Source organism: Apodemus sylvaticus, chromosome 13 (assembly GCF_947179515.1).
Source record: "Apodemus sylvaticus chromosome 13, mApoSyl1.1, whole genome shotgun sequence".
Classification (NCBI taxonomy): domain Eukaryota; kingdom Metazoa; phylum Chordata; class Mammalia; order Rodentia; family Muridae; genus Apodemus; species Apodemus sylvaticus.
This window is the reverse complement of record NC_067484.1, coordinates 51,209,565-51,230,134: the sequence shown is the minus strand read 5'-3', so window position 1 is coordinate 51,230,134 and position 20,570 is coordinate 51,209,565. Positions and strand designations below refer to the sequence as shown.

Below are 20,570 nucleotides of genomic sequence, written 5' to 3'. Positions count from 1 at the left end.
GGTGGAGGCAAGGCCTAGCAATGGTTATCTTTGTAGCTCCGCTAGGGAGCAGAGGAATGAGAACCCCGGCCATATAGGAATCCAGCAGAATATAAAAATGTTACTAATGTTTGTAGACATATAAGATGTGGAACATAGAAATACAAAAAAGGATAAGGGCCAAGAAGTTCACTCTCTTTAGAATGTGAAATGTCTGAAATAAGGCATAACTATATGGGGACCACAGATACTGCACATACAAACAACAGCAGTGATATTATAGGCAAATAAGGACACTAAGTTAGCAAACTGAAAGGCGTGATTAGATTCCTAGAAAAACACTACCAAACTGTGTCACAAAGAAAAGATTTAAAATCTCCCATATTCTTATATCTTCTTTCTTATCAATAAAGTATTTACCTATAAACTTTATATATTATATATCATGTATCATATATAGTATATATTATATATCATATATCACATATCGCATATCACATATCGCATACCACACATCATATTATATATTATATTATATATCATATACCATATATCATACATCATATATCACATATCACATACCACACATCATATTATATCACATATCACAAATCACATATCACATATCACATATCACATATCACATATCACATATCATATATCTTATATCATATATCTTATATCATATATCACATATCACATATTATATTAATTATATATTGATTGTATATATTATATATTGTATATTGTGTCATATGTCATATGTTATATGTGATATGTCATGTTATATATTATATTATATCATATTATGTGTTATATGTTATAAGTTATATGTCAATGTTATATATCATATATCATATATTTATTATATAATTAGTTTTTACCTATAAAGCTATACAACACCATTTTATTGTCTTACGTGTTCTGTGGCTGTGAGGAAACACCATGACCATGACAACTCTTACAAAGGAAGGCTTTTAGTTGGAGCTGGCTTTTAAAAGGAGCTGGAGTTTTAAAAGTTGAGTCTACTGTTATCATGGTGAGGAGCTGGTGAGATACAGGCCGAGAGGATGCTGGAGAAGGCGCCATGAGCTCTACATCTACCCACAGGCAGCGGGAAGAGAGAGTGCTTCTGGGCCTGGCCTGGGCTTTTAAAAACCTCAAAGCCCACCTCCAGTGACACGCATCATCCAACATGGCCACACCTATTCCAACAAGGTGACACCTCATAATTCCTCCCAAATAGTGCTACACACTGATAACCAAGCATTCAAATACCTGAGCCGCTGGGCGGTGGTGACGCACGCCTGTAATTCCAGCACTCTGGGAGGCAGAGGCAGGTGGATTTCTGAGTTCGAGGCCAGCTTGGTCTACAGAGTGAGTTCCAGGACAGCCAGGGCTACACAGAGAAACCCTGTCTTGAAAAAAACAAATCAAAAAAAAAAAAAAAAAATCAAATACCTGAGCCCCTGGGGGGCATTTTGTTTTGTTTTGTTTTGTTTTGAGATAGGGTTTCTCTGTGTAGCCCTGGCTGTCCTGGAACTCACTCTGTAGACTAGGCTGGCCTCAAACTCAAAAATCCGCTGCCTCTGCCTCCCAAGTGCTGGGATTAAAGGTGTGTGCCACCACCACCTGGCTAGATTTTTGAGAAGGGTCTTTATGTAGTTCTGGGTGTCCTGGACCTTGCTCTGTAGACCAGGCTGGCCTCAAACTCACAGAGATCCTCCTGCACCACCATGTCCAACTGTTTCTAATGTTTTGTATACATACCCAGTAGAAACAACTTTGGAATTTGTATCTTGATATTTTCCAAGATTAATGACACTTGGCATGATATTTCCTTCTGATAATGAGCAGCAGCAGCAGTTACAATTCCCCATGATCACAAATGAGGAAAACTTGACAGTCTATAAAATCCTCTCAGATTTGATGTTCATTGGATTACTTGTATCTTTCTCCTCCCCCTCCTCCTCTCCCCCTCCTCCTCTTCTTCTTCTTCTCCTCTTCCCTCCCTCCCTCTGTCCCTCCCTCCCTCCCTAGTGGCCAACCCAAAGGACTAATGCATGTTTTTTTTATTTGATATATTTTTTATTTACATTTCAAATGATTTCCCCTTTTCTGGCTCCCCACTCCCCGAAAGTCCCATAAGCCTTCTTCCCTCCCCCTGTTCCCCCATCCACCCCTTCCCACTTCCTTGTTCTGGTATTCCCCTACACTGCTGCACTGAGTCTTTCCAGAACCAGGGGCCACTCCTCCCTTCTTCTTGGACAGCATTTGATATGTGGATTATGTCTTGGGTATTCCAAGTTTCTAGGCTAATATCCACTTATCAGTGAGTGCATACCATGACTGATCTTTTGAGACTGGGTTGCCTCACTTAGTATGATGTTCTCCAGCTCCATCCATTTGTCTAAGCTGCCCCCTCTCTCCTTATCTTTTCAATATTGTACTTGAGGTACTAGCTAGGGCAATTAGACAACATAAGGAGGTCAAAGGGATACAAATTGGAAAGGAAGAAATCAAACTATCACTATTTGCAGATGATTTGATAGTCTACTTAAGTGACCCAAAAAACTCCGCCAGAGAACTCCTCCAGCAATAAACAACTTCAGCAAAGGACTAATGCATATTAGGCAAGTGTTCTACCACTGAGCTGCACAAGTGGCCAAGCATGAATTTTGGAGTTATAATATCTTAAAGGTCCAATGGGTTGATTGATTAGGAAGTTTACTGTAAGTTGAGGTGTACAGTTAACATTCTTCATATGTTACTTTCAAAATTTACTCTATGTACACATACATGCATATATTTCTGGGTGGGTGTGTAGTGTGTGCTGTTTGTAGGTGTTTGTGTGGGTGAGTGCATATTATTATATAGCATGTGCTTTACCAGGAGAGCTGTGTCACCCGATGTCACTTCAGAAGACTTTTTTTATTCTTTTGTCATATCACATGTTTGTCATATGTAGGTAGATTTACCATAGTTTAATTAGCCATTATCCTATACAGGTACTTCCACATTTTGCAATTATAAGCAATAGGTTGAAGTTGTTTTAAGTACAGTCAGGCCGGGTGGTGGTGGTGGTGGCGGCGGCGGCGCACGCCTTTAATCCTAGCACTTGGGAGGCAGAGGCAGGCAGTTCTGAGTTCGAGGCCAGCCTGATCTACAGAGTGAGTTCCAGGACAGCCAGGAATATACAGAGAAACCCTGTCTTGAAAAGGGGGGGGGGGGAGTACAGTCAGTATATGTCAAAAATTAATATAGAGATAGTTATAAGCTGGTATAATAAATTAGTATAATTCATAAGCATTAAGGTTTTTGTTCTCTGGGAATTAATAGGAAAATCAAGGAGAGTTTTAAAATTCAAATCCTTCATTTGAAAAGACCATTCTGGATAACATTCCAAGGACTGACATGGCTGTGGAAACCTGAAGAGAAGTCCATCTACTTAGTTAAACTTAAACAAAACGACAATAGATTCCAGACACAGGAAGTTAATGATATACTTAAAAAACACCATTCCTCAGCCTGAGTGAGGTAACCCAGTCACAAAGGAATGCACATGGTATGCACTCACTGATAAGTGGATGTTAGCCCAAAAGCTCTGAATTCCCAAGATACAACTCACAGACCACATGAAGCTCAAGAAGAAGGAAGATCAATGTGTGGGTTATTCCGTTCTTCTGAGAAGGGGAACAAAATTCTCACAGGAGCAAATATGTAGACAAAGTGTAGAGCAGAGACTTAAGGAAAGGCCATCCAGAGACTGCCCCACCTGGGGATTTATCCCATATACAATCACCAAACCCTGACACTATTGTGGATACCAAGAAATGCTTGCTGAAAGGAGCCTGATACGACTGTCTCCTGAGAGGCCCTGCCAGAGCCTTACAAATACAGATGCTCACAGCCAACCATTGGACTGAGCAAGGGGTCCCCAATGGAGGAATTAGAGAAAGGACTATAGGAGCTGAAGGGGTTTGCAACCTCATAGGAAGAACAACAATATCAACCAACCAGACCCCCCACTCCCAGAGCTCCCAGGGAGTAAGCCACCAACCAAGGGGTACACATGGCTCCAGCTGCTTATGTAACAGAGAATTGCCTTGTCAGGCATCAATGGGAGGAGAGGTCTTTGGTTCTATGAAGGCTCGATAGATGCCCCAATGTAGGAGCATCTGGGGTGGGAGGTGGGAGTAGGGTGGGTAGAGGAACACCCTCATAGAAGTAGGGGGGAGGATGGAATAGGGGCTATCTGGGAGGTGGGAGTGGGGGGGGGATAGACTGGGAAAGGGGATAACATTTGAAATGTAAATAAAGAATATATCCAATTTTTTTTTTAAAAAAAGGGAAAAATACCACCATTCCATCTCTTATGATCAGATTGTAATCTTTAAGAGAAACATTGCTATGTTACTGTGATCTCCACGTGAAATGTCCTTCACAGGCAAACGTGTTTTCACACCTTCTCCTTAGTTGGTAGGAAGGCTGCGGAGATTCGCTGGAGGAAGTTGATCATTTGGGGGTGCTTCTTGAGGTTTCGTGGGTTTCTCCCACATCCTATTTACTTTCTGTTTCCAGTCAGTGTGTGCAGTGTGACTAGAAGCCTCCCCGTCCTATGCCCATGCTTTCTCTGCCATCCCGGAAGCTATCCCCTCAAACGATATTGCAGCCATCAATCTTTCATCTTCCTTCAGTTGCAAAGTCCCCGTAGGCATCAACTGTGCACCTCACAGCCTAGCTTCACCTGAAAATGTTTCAACTGACTAATTGTTTTATCGGGTTGGGCTGTGGACTTGTCTGTGCACAGCTGTCTTGATGGTCAGAATTGACTTAGGAGGGCACGGCCTACTGTGTGTGTCGCTTTCAGTTTCTCAGCCTGTGATTTAAGAAAGCTAGCTGAGCTTGGACCTGTGTGAGCCACAGAGTAGGAGTAAGGTGGCAAGCAGACTCCCCGAGGTTTCGGTAAGTTCCTGCTCTGGCCCCCCTCACGGATGGATGGAATGGACCGGACCGCGGCCTGGAAATGTGAGCCAAAGAAACCCTTTCCTCCCCAAGTTGCTTTAGGTCAGTGCATTTCAGCACAGTCACAGGGAAGTGAATAGAGCACCAGGCATTTTGTCATAGCAACAAGATACATAGTTAGTGAGGAAGTTTTGTAAGTTGACAGTTTAAAATTTGTGTTAGAATATGCCTTAAAAGCTTAGAAAAATACAGGATAATTACTTCGTATGTCTAAGGACTTCTGTACTGTGGTCCAGTGCTAGTTTGGGGGCACCTTAACCTTTTAATCAAACTCTGTTTGGTTCTCCTCGTCGGCCATGTTTTCCCTTGAGGAGAGAGTTTCCTCTGCCTAGTCTGCTTTTGTGTTCCGCCGATCGATCGCGTTTGATTTTTCCTTCTTGATTTTTGTAAGATAGCAGAGTGGACCTGCTGCTGGCTGCACACGGATGAAGCCAAATTTAGCCAAAGGCTGTGCTTTTGGGCGGAACTGACTCTGGAAAAATTAGTTTCATCAGTCCTTAACTCGCAAAGTAGAATGCGCTTCGGATTATGCTCACGTTATTTGGGAGTGTATCGCTGTCTTGATTATAACGCTCAGGTCAAATACAGCTGCTTCTGGAACCAGCTTAAGCTTTTACACCTCTGCCACGTGACTGCAAGCTCCGTACTGTTGTTTTCTTTCCTTGCAGTAAAAGTAATTAGGAATGAGATAGTGTTTTGTTTTGCTTTTTTACCCTAATTTGTAAATGAACAGGGCTGTGTTCAGCTGCTAGGGAAGTGGTTTTAATGACCCACAACGTGGGGGTCCTGGTGGCAGAAGACAGCAGCGTTTAGAGGGATGGAAATTTAGGGATTCACGAATTTCTTAGACACAGTCATAAACATGGGTTAGTTTTCTCTTGGGACAATTTCTTTTTTTCATTAGAAATATGTACATGCTGCCGTATTTAGACTGAGAGTGAGGTAGCGAAAGAGTAATTAGATGTGAGTATTAAACACTTGAAGCCATGGGGCTCTACAGCCAAGACCTGCTTGTTTTTGAATGGACATTGGGAAGAGAAGATGCTATGATATTGTTTCACTCGTAGGACTTTAGAACTAACCTGCACTGCGAGACCGAGGTGGCATTTACAACTCTGCAACCCTGCCCTGTCCCCACCTTTCCCCCTCCAGAGCCACGATTATACAAGCATTAAATTGTAGGAACACTTGGGAGACTTTATAATGTTTCCCTTGAGGGTTCTATGGTTTCTTAGCAAAACAAAGGGAACAAAAGAACACAGTTTCTGTCTCCTTCCGTGTCCTCTCCTTCTTTTCATCCTCCTGAAAGGTACGTGCACTCCCTGCTCTGATTACTACCGCGGCTCTGTTGGTAACAGAGCAAGCCGGAACAGTCAGCACTTGAGCTGGGCTCTAAGAACAATGCAGGTTAAATCCGAGGCCCAAGAGAAAGCACGAGCCAGGCGCAGCGCAGCGCGGCGCGGCGCGCTGACTCACCTGCCCGGCTACCGTGTTATAGTGAATAGTCGACGACAATCCGAGTTCCTTTACTGCAGTGAGGACCAAGGCAAAGTGAAAACTGAGAAATAAACAGTAAATGGCTGTTGGGATCTGGGAGGAAGGCCCTCAATGCTTCCGTACTGAGATGGATGGGTCTCCCTCTCCTGTGGGGGGGGGGCATGGCAAACAGGTGTCTGTCCTTCGTGATCCTTAAAACTGCATTGAATTCTGCACTGAGTGCAGAGTCACTGGGGTCTACTTCAAAAATAAGGCCCTTGCATCTGGTGACCTGTGACTGATTCAGACTAACACTTTGGTAGTGGTGGTGGAGGGGAGGGTGGATGTAGGTCAGATGCAAGAATGCTAAAATACAGTAAGTATGTGGAAGTATTCTCTTCTTTTGACTGCCAGATACTCTGCTAAGTACATTTTTGAGTAATTTTAAATAACTGGGTGTGTCTTATATTGTGCCACAGACTCACACACTCTCTCTCTCTCTCTCTCTCTCTCTCTCTCTCTCTCTCTCTCTGTGTGTGTGTGTGTGTGTGTGTGTGTATGTGTAGGAAAAGTATCTCTAGCTATCTGTAAGAACAGTTGTTTCTAAACACAACATAACTTATATAACAACAGGCTCAAAAGGTTACTGTTAGTTCAATGTAGCTTAGTAGTTATTTTCTTTTTTTCTTTCTTCCTTTGAGAGGGTTTCACAGTGTAGCCCAGGTTGGTTAGGAACTAACTGTACTGTGCAGTACTTGCATGTAGTATATACTATGTACTAGGCTGGCTTTAAACTCAACAGACACTTCTTTCTTTAGACTCTTAAATCCTGAGATTATGGGCATAAAACAGCAAGCCCAGCTCAGGATTTTTAATCCTTATGAACACACTATAATGGATGCATTTACTATTCTTTTAAAAAGAGATGGATAAGCGGTTTTGTGGCTTTGAATACCGCTCCCTCAGTGGAGAGGCATCCGCAAGGGCTCCAGATAACTAACCTGCCCTGCCTTTTCCAAAATGCCTTTATTGGAGCCACACACCCATAATTCCCGGAGCGGCCTGGTATTTTTAGTAAGTACAGGAACTAAGCCTAGTGACAGAAAGAGGTGAAGGAATGGTTTGCCTCTTTTGTATGAACGCGTGCACATTTCTTCTAAAGAGTTTACAGGGAAATCTTACAGAGATTATCTCTGAGTAAATGGCTTTATCTGGTACTAAGAGAAAACAAGAGACCAAGTCTGGGGCTAGAGTTGTAGCCAAACCTTTTCCCTGCTTTAATGATTTGCAGGCGTGTTAGCGATAGTGAAACAATACACATTCTTTCCTACACAAGACACAATCAGCTTTCATAAAGCCAACAACACACGCCAGGTGGGCTTTCTGTAAAATATCCTCGTAGGCTCATGTGTTTGAAAGCCTGGTCACCTCGCTGCCCCACGGAGCTGTTTGGGAAGGGTTGTGGACCCTTTAGTTGATGGGGCCACGTGGGAGGAAGTGGGTCGGTGGGGGTGGGCCTTGAGGTTTTATGACTTAGCTCCACTTCCTGTTTTGTCTCTGCTTCCTGGCCGTAGGTAGACACGATCTGCTGCCTCGCGTTCCTACTGACTTACGTTCCTGCTAGGGTGGACGGTATCCCTGTGAACTGTAAGCAAAAAATAAGCCCTTCCTCTTTTCAGTCGCTTTTCTCAGGGTGTTTCAACCTAGGAACAACAAAAGTAACTGATACGCCAAGGGACCCTAAAGATCCCTGTGATTAAAGTGTGGCTTAGTTTGTCTGATGCTCTTGGTGGCCTCAGCTCGGAGGGTGTTACAAGGACTGAGGCAGAGTGTGAAACTTGTCAGGGTTTAAAAGCGAACACTGCTTATCCTCCTTCGATAATTTAGCCATTCTGACTCACAAATAAGCCACTACTTCATATGATGCTCAACGGAAGAAATGAGGACCGGTGCTAGAGAAATATGTGGCTATATTGTAGCAGCATTTTAAAGCAGCTTTAAAAAAAAAAAAGATGGGTAAAATTGATTGCAATGGACTGAATTATAAATAAACTATAAATACATTCAATATATTTAGATATTTTATTACAACTATGTTTGTATTTTTATAAATATATACATTTATATATATTTATAATATGTGTATTATATATGATATATCTCTGGCTCATGTGCTTAAAACGAGATTCTTCCTTATGCACCCTTTACCTGGAAGGAGGTGCACTCAAGTGACCTCAGTGTGATCTTCCGGTTTCCTTCCAGGCTTCTCTAAGCTGTCTGTGTGACTGGCGAATATCACTGCCCCCCTCCTTCAGCCGTATCCTCAGTACAGATGGTGACAGATGCAGTGTACTATCCTGAAAGGGGTAGAGACTTGAGGGCCAAATATAAGTTCCAAAATCACAGAAGCTACTAGTAACTTTGTGATCTAACTGATCTTTCAGAGTCTTAGTTTCTTCTCTTCCAAGATATAGAAAAAAAAAAATTTACCCATAGTGTAGTGAAAATTTAATGAAGGACTTTATGTAGAATGTTAGTAGAAGGGACGTGCTTAGCATGTAACAGTTTGGATAAATACAAGATTCACAGGGTGCATGTGTGAATATGTGTGTGAGAGAGAGAGAGAAGAGAGAGAGAGAGAGAGAGAGAGAGAGAGAATGTGGGTGTGTGAATGTATGTGTATGTGAGTGTATTTGTTTTAGGCAGGTATCACTATGGTGTCTTGACTGGCCTGGCACTAAAGTGTTCACTAGGTTAGCCTTGAACCAGTAAAGCTCTGCCTGCCTCTGGAGGGCTGGTGTGTACGGTGTGTGGCATGTGCCACCACACCTGACTATTCACAGGCTATTACTGAGCATTGGCACTGCGCTAGCTTTGGCTTCCCGTGGGTAAAGTGAAGTGTAAGCGTGCTCCAAAGGTAAAGACCTAACCAAAACAATAAACGTTCACTTAAAAACTGGCCCATGGTAGCACGTGCCTCTGAGCTCAGTGCTAGGGAGGCAGAGGCTGTCAGATGTATCTGTGAGTTCAAGGCCAGCCTAGGTAAGCCAGAGCTACATAGTGAGAACCTGTCTTGAGCAGGCAAACAAAACTGAACTGACTTAGAAGGAAAGCGAGTGCTCAAGCAAGCTTGCCTCTAGAGTGACTCCCGCTTCCTGTTTAAGTTGAATAAAAGAATTCAGATCAGGATGTAGAGCCATTGTGTTCCCCTTAGGAAGACCTTAGTCTCTGCAGTAAACCATCAGATGCTCCACCCAAGGAGCTTAAGGAATCAGATGATCTCTACCCTGACAAACCTGTTCTCGTTCCTATACTGACACCACACCATCCTCTGATGGCTCTAGGGCCAGATCTGCTTCAGGAGTCTGTTAGGTGTCTAGAAGACGCCTTTCTTTGACTTGCCCCGTGTTTTAGATCTTTCATAATTAATCTGACACAATGCTAGGACAAAATGCAGTGTGGGTTAAACTGATTTCATGTTCTTTTAATCAAATATAATAACTCAAAATTTTCTGTGTGTCCAACCTTCTTGGAAATGAGCTTCTTCCGTAGCTGGGGCAATGCTAAGCTGGGAACTTGAATTTGGGTAACCATGGTGGTGGGAATGGTGACAGCAGGTTCTTGGGAAAGGCTCTTACTACTTGCATGTGTGTTGTTGGAAACTGCATTGGCAGGCAGGATTTCAGTTAGAAGTTAGTGGAAATAAATATGCACATTTTACTTACTGTATTCAAAGACCACCCTGACTTCCTGGTTAGGAACTTCTAGCTTAGGAAAATCAAACAAGGGGGAAAAAGTGAGTTCTGACCATTTAGTACTTTCATGGAACACATGTTTGGGGCTAATAATGACATCCAGTTTAGTGGCTGATGAAATTATATTATAATTACATTTTTATTTATCTGAAACATGTAATGACTAGTAATTATTATCCTGACACCCGCTAGTATCACCTGCTGAGAGAAAATCAGTGAGGAAAATCTAGATCAAGTTGGCTTGTGAGAAGGTTTGTGGAGGATTATCTTGATTGTGTTAACTGAGGAGCGAAGGCTGTCCACTATGGGTGACACCATTCCATTGGCAAGGGATTCTGAACTCTAAAAGAAGAGAGAAAGCAAGATGAGTACAAACATGGATAATTAATTCCTGTCTGGTTTTTTTTTTTTATTGGCGATTCAACATCTCAAGCTCCTACAACTGATTTCCCTGCCAGTATGTAACGTGAACCTGTGAGATAAAAAGCAAACCCCTTCTCCCGATAAGTTGCTTTTGTTAGAGTCTTTTATCACAGCAACAAAAATGGAAATAGGAACACAAAAGAGCAATTTTGCCCCCTAAAGTATTTATGGAGACTTATATTTCATAAGAATGATCCTAAGAAATTAATTATCCCTGTACATTTTGAATCCCATAGTGCTTCAAAAAAAACTCTTGCCCATGGAGACGCCTCTTTTTTTTTTTATTATTATTTTATTATTTTAAATTTCCTTTGAGGAGGGATATTTGTTACAAAGAAAATGGAGGGTTTGGGATTTCATTTGGCCATTCTTTTGAGGAAGCACTAAATGGTGCCCAGAGAGAAAAGAATCTTAGTGAATCAGGAAAACATTTGGGGCTAGAGAGGACCCCAGGGCTCAAAGTGGAAAACTTCAGTTAAGTGAGATGTGGAACAGCAGTCAGTGGCAGCAGAGAGGTCAGGGGGCTTTGGCGCATGTGTTGTGTGTTCAGGGGAGTCTAGGCATCGTGAAGAGACAGCGTGAGGGCCTGTCACTGATCAATGCAGGGATATGGGACAGGAGCAGAGAGGAATCTGATTTAGGGACGGAAACATGGTCAGAAGGTGTTCAGTGAACACGATGGAAAGAACGTATGGGGAACAGGTCTAAGGTGAGCTGACCAGATTGGATAGGGAAAAGATTTATTTCATTTTTCTCTCTTATATTTTTTGTAATGTCCTAAAGTGGGATTGGGAACAGAGAGTTTTATAATTACACAGATTATAATCATATTTTAATAGTAAAATGATAGGCTTCACTGTTGGGTTTCTCTAGATACTTACATAATTAACTCTTCTGCCTTTCTCTTTTCTTCTCTGTCTCTCTGGCTCCCTTCCCTTACCTGATGCTCTCTCGTCTATGCCCATGTCCCGGCTTCACCTTGCTCCTGCTGCTCCTCCTTCTCTGTACTTATAAGAGAACCTCTGATATTTGCCTTCCTGGGTTCCTCAGTTTCACTCATTTTTATGTAAATGACAAATGCTTTATTTTTCCTTGCTGCCGATAATACTCTTGTGTGTGTATACTCCTGGAGTGAGGCTTTGGTAAGGAGTCCCTGACAGAGATCGAAAGGCAGCCCTAAGATGACATACTGGCACCTTGTGTGACCTTGATGGGCTTCATTTCTTTCCAATTGTTGTTGTTGTTGTTGTTTTCTAGTTGTCAAAATGACTGAACCACCACAAAAGAACAACTCCACTCAAGAGGAGTGCACCAACCACACGTTTCCAGAGAAAAGCAGTCAGATTGGACAGAAGCAACTGGTATAGCACACGGATTTATGATTCTGTTATTCTCTGAGTTCCTAACGAGGGATGTCTGAGGTGTCAGTGGGCACGACTGAAGGTCAGGGGGTCGGGACTTCCCAAGAAAGATCTTTGCTCTCCAGATGGTGGGGTTCTCTGACAAATTTCCTCTTTGCTTTTAGTCCAGTGTTCTATGTAACACTAAATCTAGTCCTCACAACAGAGTATTTGAAAAGAATCTAGTCAAATTGCCTCTATTTAGTTAACAAATTTGCACTTTGTTCTAAATACTTAGTGTAAATTGATCCACCCAAGTCTTTTTATATTTTTTTTATTCGATATATTCTTTATTTACATTTCAAATGATTTCCCCTTTCCTGGATCCCCCTCCCCCAAAGTCCCATAAGCCCTCTTCCTTCCCCATGTTCCCCAATCCACCCCTTCCCACTTCCCTGTCCTGGTATTCCCCTATACTGCTACACTGAGCCTTTCCAGGACCAGGGCCCTCTCCTTCCTCCTTCTTGGGCTTTATTTGATATGTGAATTGTGTCTTGGGTATTCCAAGCTTCTAGGCTAATATCCGTTTATCAGTGAGTGCATAGCATGAGTGTTCTTTTGTGATTGGGTTACTTCACTTAGGATGATATTCTCCAGTTCCATCCATTTGTCTAAGAATTTCATGAATTCATTGTTTTTAATGGCTGAATAGTACTCCATTGTGTATATATACCACATTTTCTGTATCCATTCCTTTGTTGAGGGACATCTGGGTTCTTTCTAGCTTCTGGCTATTTATAAATAGGGCTGCTATGAACATAGTGGAGCATGTATCCTTATTACATGCTGGGGAATCCTCTGGGTATATGCCCAGGAATGGTATAGCAGGGTCCTCCGGTAGTATCATGCCCAGTTTTCTGAGGAACTGCCAGACTGATTTCCAGAGTGGTTGTACCAGCTTGCAACCCCACCAGCAGTGGAGGAGTGTTCCTCTAATTCACCCAAGTCTTATCACGTGATACTATTAGCCTTATTTAGCAAAAAAAATGAGCTGCTAAGCCTCAGAGAAGAATTTATGCAGTTTACCTAATTTACAACTCATAGAACCAAGAACAGCAGTAGGCTTACCTGCTGTGTTCGTTCTTATTTTCTTGATATGAAACCAGGCAGGAATTGTGAGTGCTGGGTTTATACTTTTCATAGCTGTACCCAAGGGTAGAGCTGTTGCATAGGGCAAGTCTGTAAAACAAACCAGTGTGCCTCTATCACGGTGAAACTTTACAAAAATGCTTCTGTTATTCTAGATAGGCTAACCTGGACTACTATTAAACTTGGTAAACTGAAGAAAGCTTGTTGCTAGATTGGAAGTGTCCCTCTTGTTTCTAGGAATCTGAATTTCCAACGGAACCCAGACTGTGAACTTTCAGGCTACCCAAAGTATTTTCTTCTAAAATCTTTCAGAAGAATATTTCTTTTCTTATGATATATATATTACATGCTTAGGAAATGTTCTCACACTGACTGTAGCATATACTTATAGCCTCAGCACTTGAGATGCTGAAGCAGGATTGCCACAAGTTCAAGGCCAGCCTTGGCTACCCAGTGAATTCTAGGCTGGCCTACTATAGTATGGGACCTGTATCAAAGAAACAAACAATGGTAGCAATAATAAAAGATCACCTTTTAGGCTGGGCACACCTTTAATCCCAGCAGTTGGGAGGCAGAGGCAAGCGGATTTCTGAGTTCAAGGCCAGCCTGGTCTACAGAGTGAGTTCCAGGACAGCCAGGGCTACACAGAGAAACCCTGCCTTGAAAAAACAAAAAATAAAACAAAACAAAAAAAAGTCACCTTTTTATTTTTATGTGTAGATCAATGTTTGACTGTGTATTTGTGTCTGTGTATCCCATGTACATGTGCCTGGTGCCTGCAAAGGGACCCTTAAAACTGGAGTAACAGATGGTTTTGAGCCAATCTGTGGGTGCAGGGAATAGAAACCATTCTTTGTAAGAGTAGCCAGGTCTCTAACCATTGAGCTCTCTCCAGTCCTACATCACCATGTTGGTTGAAGTATCTGGTTTGTTGTCTTCACAATCAGGCCGCATTTTGTTTGTAAATACAAGCATCCCATGAACAAAGACTTTTGAAAAATCTCCCCTAACAATCCAGAAAGTTGTCCTAGCAAGATTTCTCTTGCTCAAATCTGGCTTTGAGGGGAAACTCTCCGTGTCACCATCTCTGTTCCAGCCTAATGGTGTGTGCAGCCCAGGGCAGGGCATAGTTTTGAGACCCATTCCAGAAGCCGGAGTTGAACTAGGAAGATGGTTTCTCTTTGACATGGTGTCTTAGTGAGGGATTTACTGCTGTGAGCAGACGCCATGACTTTTTTTTTTTTTGGATTTGGTTTTTTTTTTTTTCAAGACAGGGTTTCTCTGTATAGCCCTGGCTGTCCTGGAACTCACTCTGTAGACCAGGCTGGCCTCGAACTCAGAAATCCGCCTGCCTCTGCCTCCCAGAGTGCTGGGATTACAGGCATGCGCCATGTCCAACTTTTATAAGGACAGCATTTAATTGGGGCTGGCTAACAGTCCGTTATCATCAAAGTGGGAGCATGGCAGCATCCAGGCAGGCATGGTGCAGGCAGAGCTGAGAGTTCTACATCTTCATCTGAAGACGGCTAGTGGAAGACTAACTTCCAGACAGCTCAGATGATGAGGGTCTTAACCCATGCCCACAGTGACACACCTATCCCAACAAGGCCATGCCTCCTAACAGTGCCACTCCTCAGCCAACAGTGCCCTCCCCTACTTCAGATCATCAGTAATGGGCGGGTGAGTATCATTACTGCTCCGTCCTTGTGCCCAAGAAAAGCTGGCTCTGGAGTTCATTCTGTCAGGTTTGCAAGGCTGGCTTGTGACTTGCAGGTAAACAAGTGCTTTCTTCCCTCTTGATGCTTTTCCACGTTTTTTGTTACATGCCCTTTATACTGTCTTTAGAGAGAATAGCCTGATTTTAGAAATTGCTATTTTGACATGAAAGAATGAACACAACTCCTAAAACACTTTGTTCATTTCTTAGCAACAGATAGAACGACAGCTCAAGTGCTTGGCTTTTCAAAACCCTGGGCCGCTGGTGGCAGATTTTAACCCTGAGACGAGGCAGCAGAAAAAGAAAGCGAGGATGTCGAAGATGAATGAATATTTTTCTGTGAAGTACAAGTAAGGCCGTGATGTAGTTGATTGACGGGATAAAGTAAGCATTGTACAGATTGTGCGTTTTCTCCTTGATTTTTTAAAGCAAAGTAATTGAAGGTTACATCTCACGATGCCTTCACAATTTTCTTCTGTAGTACAAGGTGACCCCACTAGTCTAGGTGTTAGCATCTTTAAGAAACAGGTTGAGAGCAGGATGTGGTGGCACATTCCTGGGATTCCAGCACTTGGATGAAGAGGCTAAAAGATCCCAAGTTCAAAGACCTCTTGGGTGACTTCGGGGGAACTGGGGGTGAGGGTGGGGGAGGAGGTATCTAAATCTCAGATTAAAAATCACCCTTTAAAAATGTGTTTTGTACTATAACAGTGTTTTTAGTAGAAAAGCTGACTAAATATAGCAAAGAAATATCATTAAAAGAAAAAATCATGTAATCGTTGGAATGGGTTTGGGATATTGAGTGGGTACCATGCTAGCACTGAATACAGCCACTGATGATGCGCCGCGATATGAAATACCCGGAGATGTAGCAGGGGCCCTCGCTTCCAACTCCAGCTTGACAGGGAAAGACATGACCGCGTAGGGAGCTGGAGGAAAGGCTCCGCAGCGAGGGGAGGGGCACTTCCTGTTCTTTCCGAGCACCTGGGAGGGTACCGAGGAAATGCAGGGAATTTAGGGAATCCGACACCATTTTCTGGCTTTTGGGAGGGACACACATGGCAGTGCACTCACACACAGACACACACACACACACATTGTAAATGATTTATATGAGGTTGGAGAAGTGAAAGCTAAGCATTCATATTTCAAAGATAATGACATAAGCCATTGCTAGGATGATACACAAGTGTGTGTGTGTGTGTGTGTGTGTATTTTAAAATCCTTTTATTGAAAATAGATTCTTTCCTCTGCTGGGTGATGGTAATACACGCCTTTAATCCCAGCACTCAGGAGGCAGAGTCAGGCAGATCTCCGAGTTAAAGGCCAACCTCGTCTACAGAGCAATTTTCAGGGCAGCCAGGGCTCCACAGAGAAACCCTGTTTTTCCTCATACCACACATCCTGATTATAATTTCCCCTCCCTCATTTTTATGCATAAAAACCAGTATGTAGTTGTGATCTTATATAATTGCTTTTAAGATGAAATCTTAGTTAATTCTCATTAAGGAAAAGTGACAGTACAAGAAAATACTTGCTTTTTTTTTTTTTAAAAAAAACAAATGAAACTGATTTAAATGTATTGTGTTTCTAATTCTGTGAGTGAATGAGTGCAGGGCCCAGTGAGGCCAGAACTTCAGATCCCCCTGAAAGTAGAGCTACAGGGAGTGGTGAGCGCTGGGCCTGAACTCAAGTCCTGTGGAAGAACAGTATGTGCTCTTAATTAGCCACTGTGCCGTCTCTCCAGTCCCATATATGCATAACTTAACAAAATCATATATATATATATGTGCATATAATCATACATATATTTTTTAAAAAGTAAATATACAATCATATATATCAATATAAAGCAAACTATAAGGAAAAGATTGATAAATTCAAATATATTAAAAATGTCTTAATTAGAAGACATTCCTGCTAATGTGTGATTACAAGGCTGTTATGAAATATGTGGCAAGGTATACCCCTGAGAAATACACCATGCACAGATCTGATATAAAGGTTGTTTACTGGGACAAGGGAGAGAGGCATGAGGCCTGGGAGAAAGGATAGAGGCAGACAGGGCACAGCCATGAGGTCAGAAAGGGGTTATCGTAGAGGACAGGAAGGGAAAGAGAATGCTGGGAACCGAGAGAAAGCGGGAGCAGTGGGCAGTCCTTTTATACACAGCCCACACCCGGCACACGGTACTGACTTAATGATGTAAGCAGTTGCTAGGTCCCTGGGAAGAACCTAATGGAATCTTCCCGAAAGCTCACAGAGGCAGCTCCTCACCCTTCCTTCCTTTGCTAGGAAAGGGGGAAAGGAAGGAAGTTTGCTACTTCAACAGAACAGGAGGAGAGGAGAGGCTACGGCTAGGTATAAAGGCTGCACAAGAACCTGCCGTGACCACAGAGTACAGTGCCAGCCTTTGGAGCTCACGGTGATAGCGACACAAGCTGCTCCCGAGGATCATAAGCAGATCAGTTTTGAAGGATATAATGGAAGTGGTTTGGTTTTGAGTGTGTGGTCAAGTTCTTGTAAGTCTTTCACTTGTGGGAATGCTGTAGAGTTGGACAGGAAAGTGTGGGTATCTAAAGACAGAGGTGCTGGCCTCCGGCACTGACCTTGTAGCCTTCAGTGGGCCCCACAATGCAGACTCCTGCCTCCTTTGTTATTCTGTGTCCACACTGGGGATAACATAGTCATAAAGACACAGAAGAGAAGGCACCTGGAACCTTTGCCAACGGCGCCCCCCCCCCCCCCCCCCCAGTGATTATGGTATAGTAACTGATAGGTCTCATCTTGAGTCATTAAGAAAGGCAGGAGCTTTCTCCAGAGTACTTTTAAGAGGGATGAGTACAAAATCAGTAGAAAAAAATGTGAAGGACATGACGGACATGGCGCCCTTGTGCTCACAGATAAGTTCTAGGGAAACCAGGAATGTTAACCCTTCAGGGTTCTCTCCTTAATGGAAGAAGGGTTGTAATACCCGTTTTCCACCCAGAATTGCAGGAGTGGATGTGGTTAATAGCCTGGTGACCCAATGATTTTGTAGGGCCAGGCCACACCTCCCCCCACCCTTACAAACAGGACTAGGGGTGGTTTATAGCCTAGTGACCTTTGCACTACCTCTATGACAGAGACCACTCTAGAGCCTCCTCCAGGCCCCTACATGGAAGAGGTAACACTTGGCAAAGAATTTTGATGTAATCATGCCTTAAGCTTTATTGTGCACATGAGATTATGTTACGCTGGGAAACTTTCTTTTCCGAATTGTAATATACTTAAATACTCCTAAAATAAACTGCCCAGTGTGTCGGACTCTAGCAGTTTGAATCAACACTGACTGCTGAGCTGTGTTGAAGTTCCTTCTTGCCTCACGGAGGTGGGGGTGTGGGGGTGGGGTGTTGACATTCTGCTGGTAATGTATGGTGTTTGCAGGGACCCCCCTCCCCAACAGGAAAATACCATCAACATGCTGATTATTTTAGAGGGAAATGTAGAACCGTTTTAGCGGGAGCCAGCTGCTCCAGTGCTTTTAGATGGACGGTTAGATGCTCCAGAAATGCCGGACAACCAAGCTGTTCTCAGCAGCAGCCCTGGCTGTACTTCCTGGATGACTATCCCAGTTTACCACTAACGTTTCACTCAGCGGACTGTTTCTGGCACTGTCTGGGATGCCGCCGGCCACTGGGAATGGGGTCCATGCACGTGATTCCTCACGTGGGGAGGAGGACCGCAGCGCTATCTCACTCACTGCGTTTCTTCTTCGCAGGGTGTTGAAGAAGTACGACAAAAGCGGCAGGCTGATCTGTAACGACATGGACCTGTGCGACTGCCTGGAGAAGAACTGCCTGGGATGCTTCTACCCGTGCCCCAAGTGCAACTCCAACAAATGTGGGCCTGAGTGCCGGTGCAACCGGCGCTGGGTCTATGATGCCATCGTCACCGAGTCCGGCGAGGTCATCAGCACCCTGCCATTTAACGTTCCTGACTAGGAGATTTTATGCATACTCAGTCTCTGTCTGTCTGTCTGTCTCTCTCTCTCTCTCTCTCTCTGCCTGCATACACGCATGTGTGTGAGGGTGTACATTTGTTTGTTTTGAGCTGGTCTTATTCTGTAGCTCAGGCTGGCCTTGAACTTAAGGCAATCCTCCTCCTTCAGCTTCCCGAGTTGTATTAATTTAGGTATAGCACTACATCATGCCTGGCTTCTGTTTCTTATACATACATGCATACGTACAAACATAACATTCACAAATGTATGTATGGCCATATATAGAATATATTTTATATATGTACACTTTTAAGTCAAACTTCTTTCTTTTGGATGAGTGTTAGTGTTTGGGCAAAATATTCTCTCAAGCTACAGATGGATGTAGAATGGACAGTAATTGTGTGGAGCCTCTTAGGTTCCTCAGCGGGTGACCAAAGGCTGCCAGAGTGGACGGTCAGACCCCTCATTAGCTGCACTCTCCACTCTGCCTTGAAGTCACACTGCCCCTTCTCAGGGTGTCTGGTTGAGAACATCATAATTTTAAGATTTGCAGAACTCTGCATTTGAAAGCTGTTCCCTAGAACATACAACCAAATGTATGTTTTTCTTAGAATGTCATATGTTACTAAGGAAAGCCAACTTGTGCCTTTGTACAGTATATCTTTAGTCTTATTTTTTTTTATATTTTGATGTTAAAGTTAAATTTGGTAATTACAATATTTTTATTACCAAACATTTACATTGCACTAAATTATATATCAGTTTACTAAGTTGAGAAGCAAAGACTTGAATAGCTAGCTGTCAGTGATTAACACGTTTCCTTACACATCAGTATTTTTGGTTTTTGTGTTTTTTAAAGGCAGTTAGCCTTCAGCGGTACTCCGAGTGGCTTGTATGTTTCCTAGTTGCATGTATGTATGAGCAGCTGACATAAAGCATGATGTGGTTGTCTCCATTCCGACATACGGCAGCAGGAGTCTGGAAAGTTGAATTCAGCCTTCTAGGAACAAATTTCTTTGTGCTCGTGTGTGTCTTTGTGTGAGTTCTTGCACATCGCTGAAGGTGCCTGCAGGTGCCAGAGATGTTGGCTGCGTCATTGGAGCTCGAGTCACTGGCTTTTATGGACCCCTTGAAATCAGTGCTGGGCGCCACCAATCCTGGGTCCTTGGCAAACAGCAGTATGGCTTCTAAATGTCTGAAGCATCTCTCCAACACCAAAATTACTAATTTTCCTCATCTTGAGTCAGAGTTTCTCTTATGCTCATTGGAGTGCTCCCGAATCCTCAGTTACTAACTTAAGATGTGTATTATGACTCAGTTTACATTTGAAACATTCTCTGATGATGCTGATGTCACAGGCCCGGGGGCCATGTCTGAAAAGCACTTCTTTAAGTTACATTAGCTGTGTAATGCAAGGAAGTGTATAGACAGTGGAACTTAGTGACTTGCTACTATTTTAAACCACCAAGAATCTTGTTTTAAATAAATGTGAAGTGTTGAAAGCTGGGTTTTCAGGGGTTTTTTTTCCCCTCCATAAACCATTAAAATACTTACTTCTGTACGATCTGCACATGGTAGAAATTCTGACAGTCCTGGAGTTGTTACTTGAGAATATGTTTTGACATGAAAATCCCAAAGATTTTATTGAGCCTGTGGAATGCAGATCCCCCTGCTCTGCTTCCCACAGTTGACCAGCTTTTCTGGATTCCAGTTACTTTTGTGGC

At 43.0% G+C, this 20,570-nt stretch overlaps 1 protein-coding gene across 3 annotated transcripts; it reads left to right on the top strand.

Annotated features, from left to right (window-relative positions):
- The first annotated feature begins 4,641 nt into the window (after positions 1–4,641).
- Positions 4,642–20,352, top strand: Arl14epl (ADP ribosylation factor like GTPase 14 effector protein like). 3 transcript variants are annotated; one of them, XM_052155855.1, is made up of 5 exons: positions 4,643–5,007; positions 8,055–8,127; positions 11,916–12,019; positions 15,075–15,214; positions 18,625–20,352. In XM_052155855.1, the coding sequence occupies exons 1-5, from the start codon at positions 4,978–4,980 to the stop codon at positions 18,845–18,847; spliced, it is 570 nt and encodes a 189-aa protein (XP_052011815.1). In that variant the 5' UTR covers positions 4,643–4,977; the 3' UTR covers positions 18,848–20,352. The 3 variants fall into 3 exon arrangements, with proteins under 3 accessions (XP_052011817.1, XP_052011816.1, XP_052011815.1); XM_052155857.1 differs by lacking the exon at positions 8,055–8,127 and having other exon boundaries at positions 4,642–4,944; XM_052155856.1 differs by lacking the exon at positions 8,055–8,127 and having other exon boundaries at positions 4,642–5,007.
- The last annotated feature ends 218 nt before the right edge of the window (positions 20,353–20,570 follow it).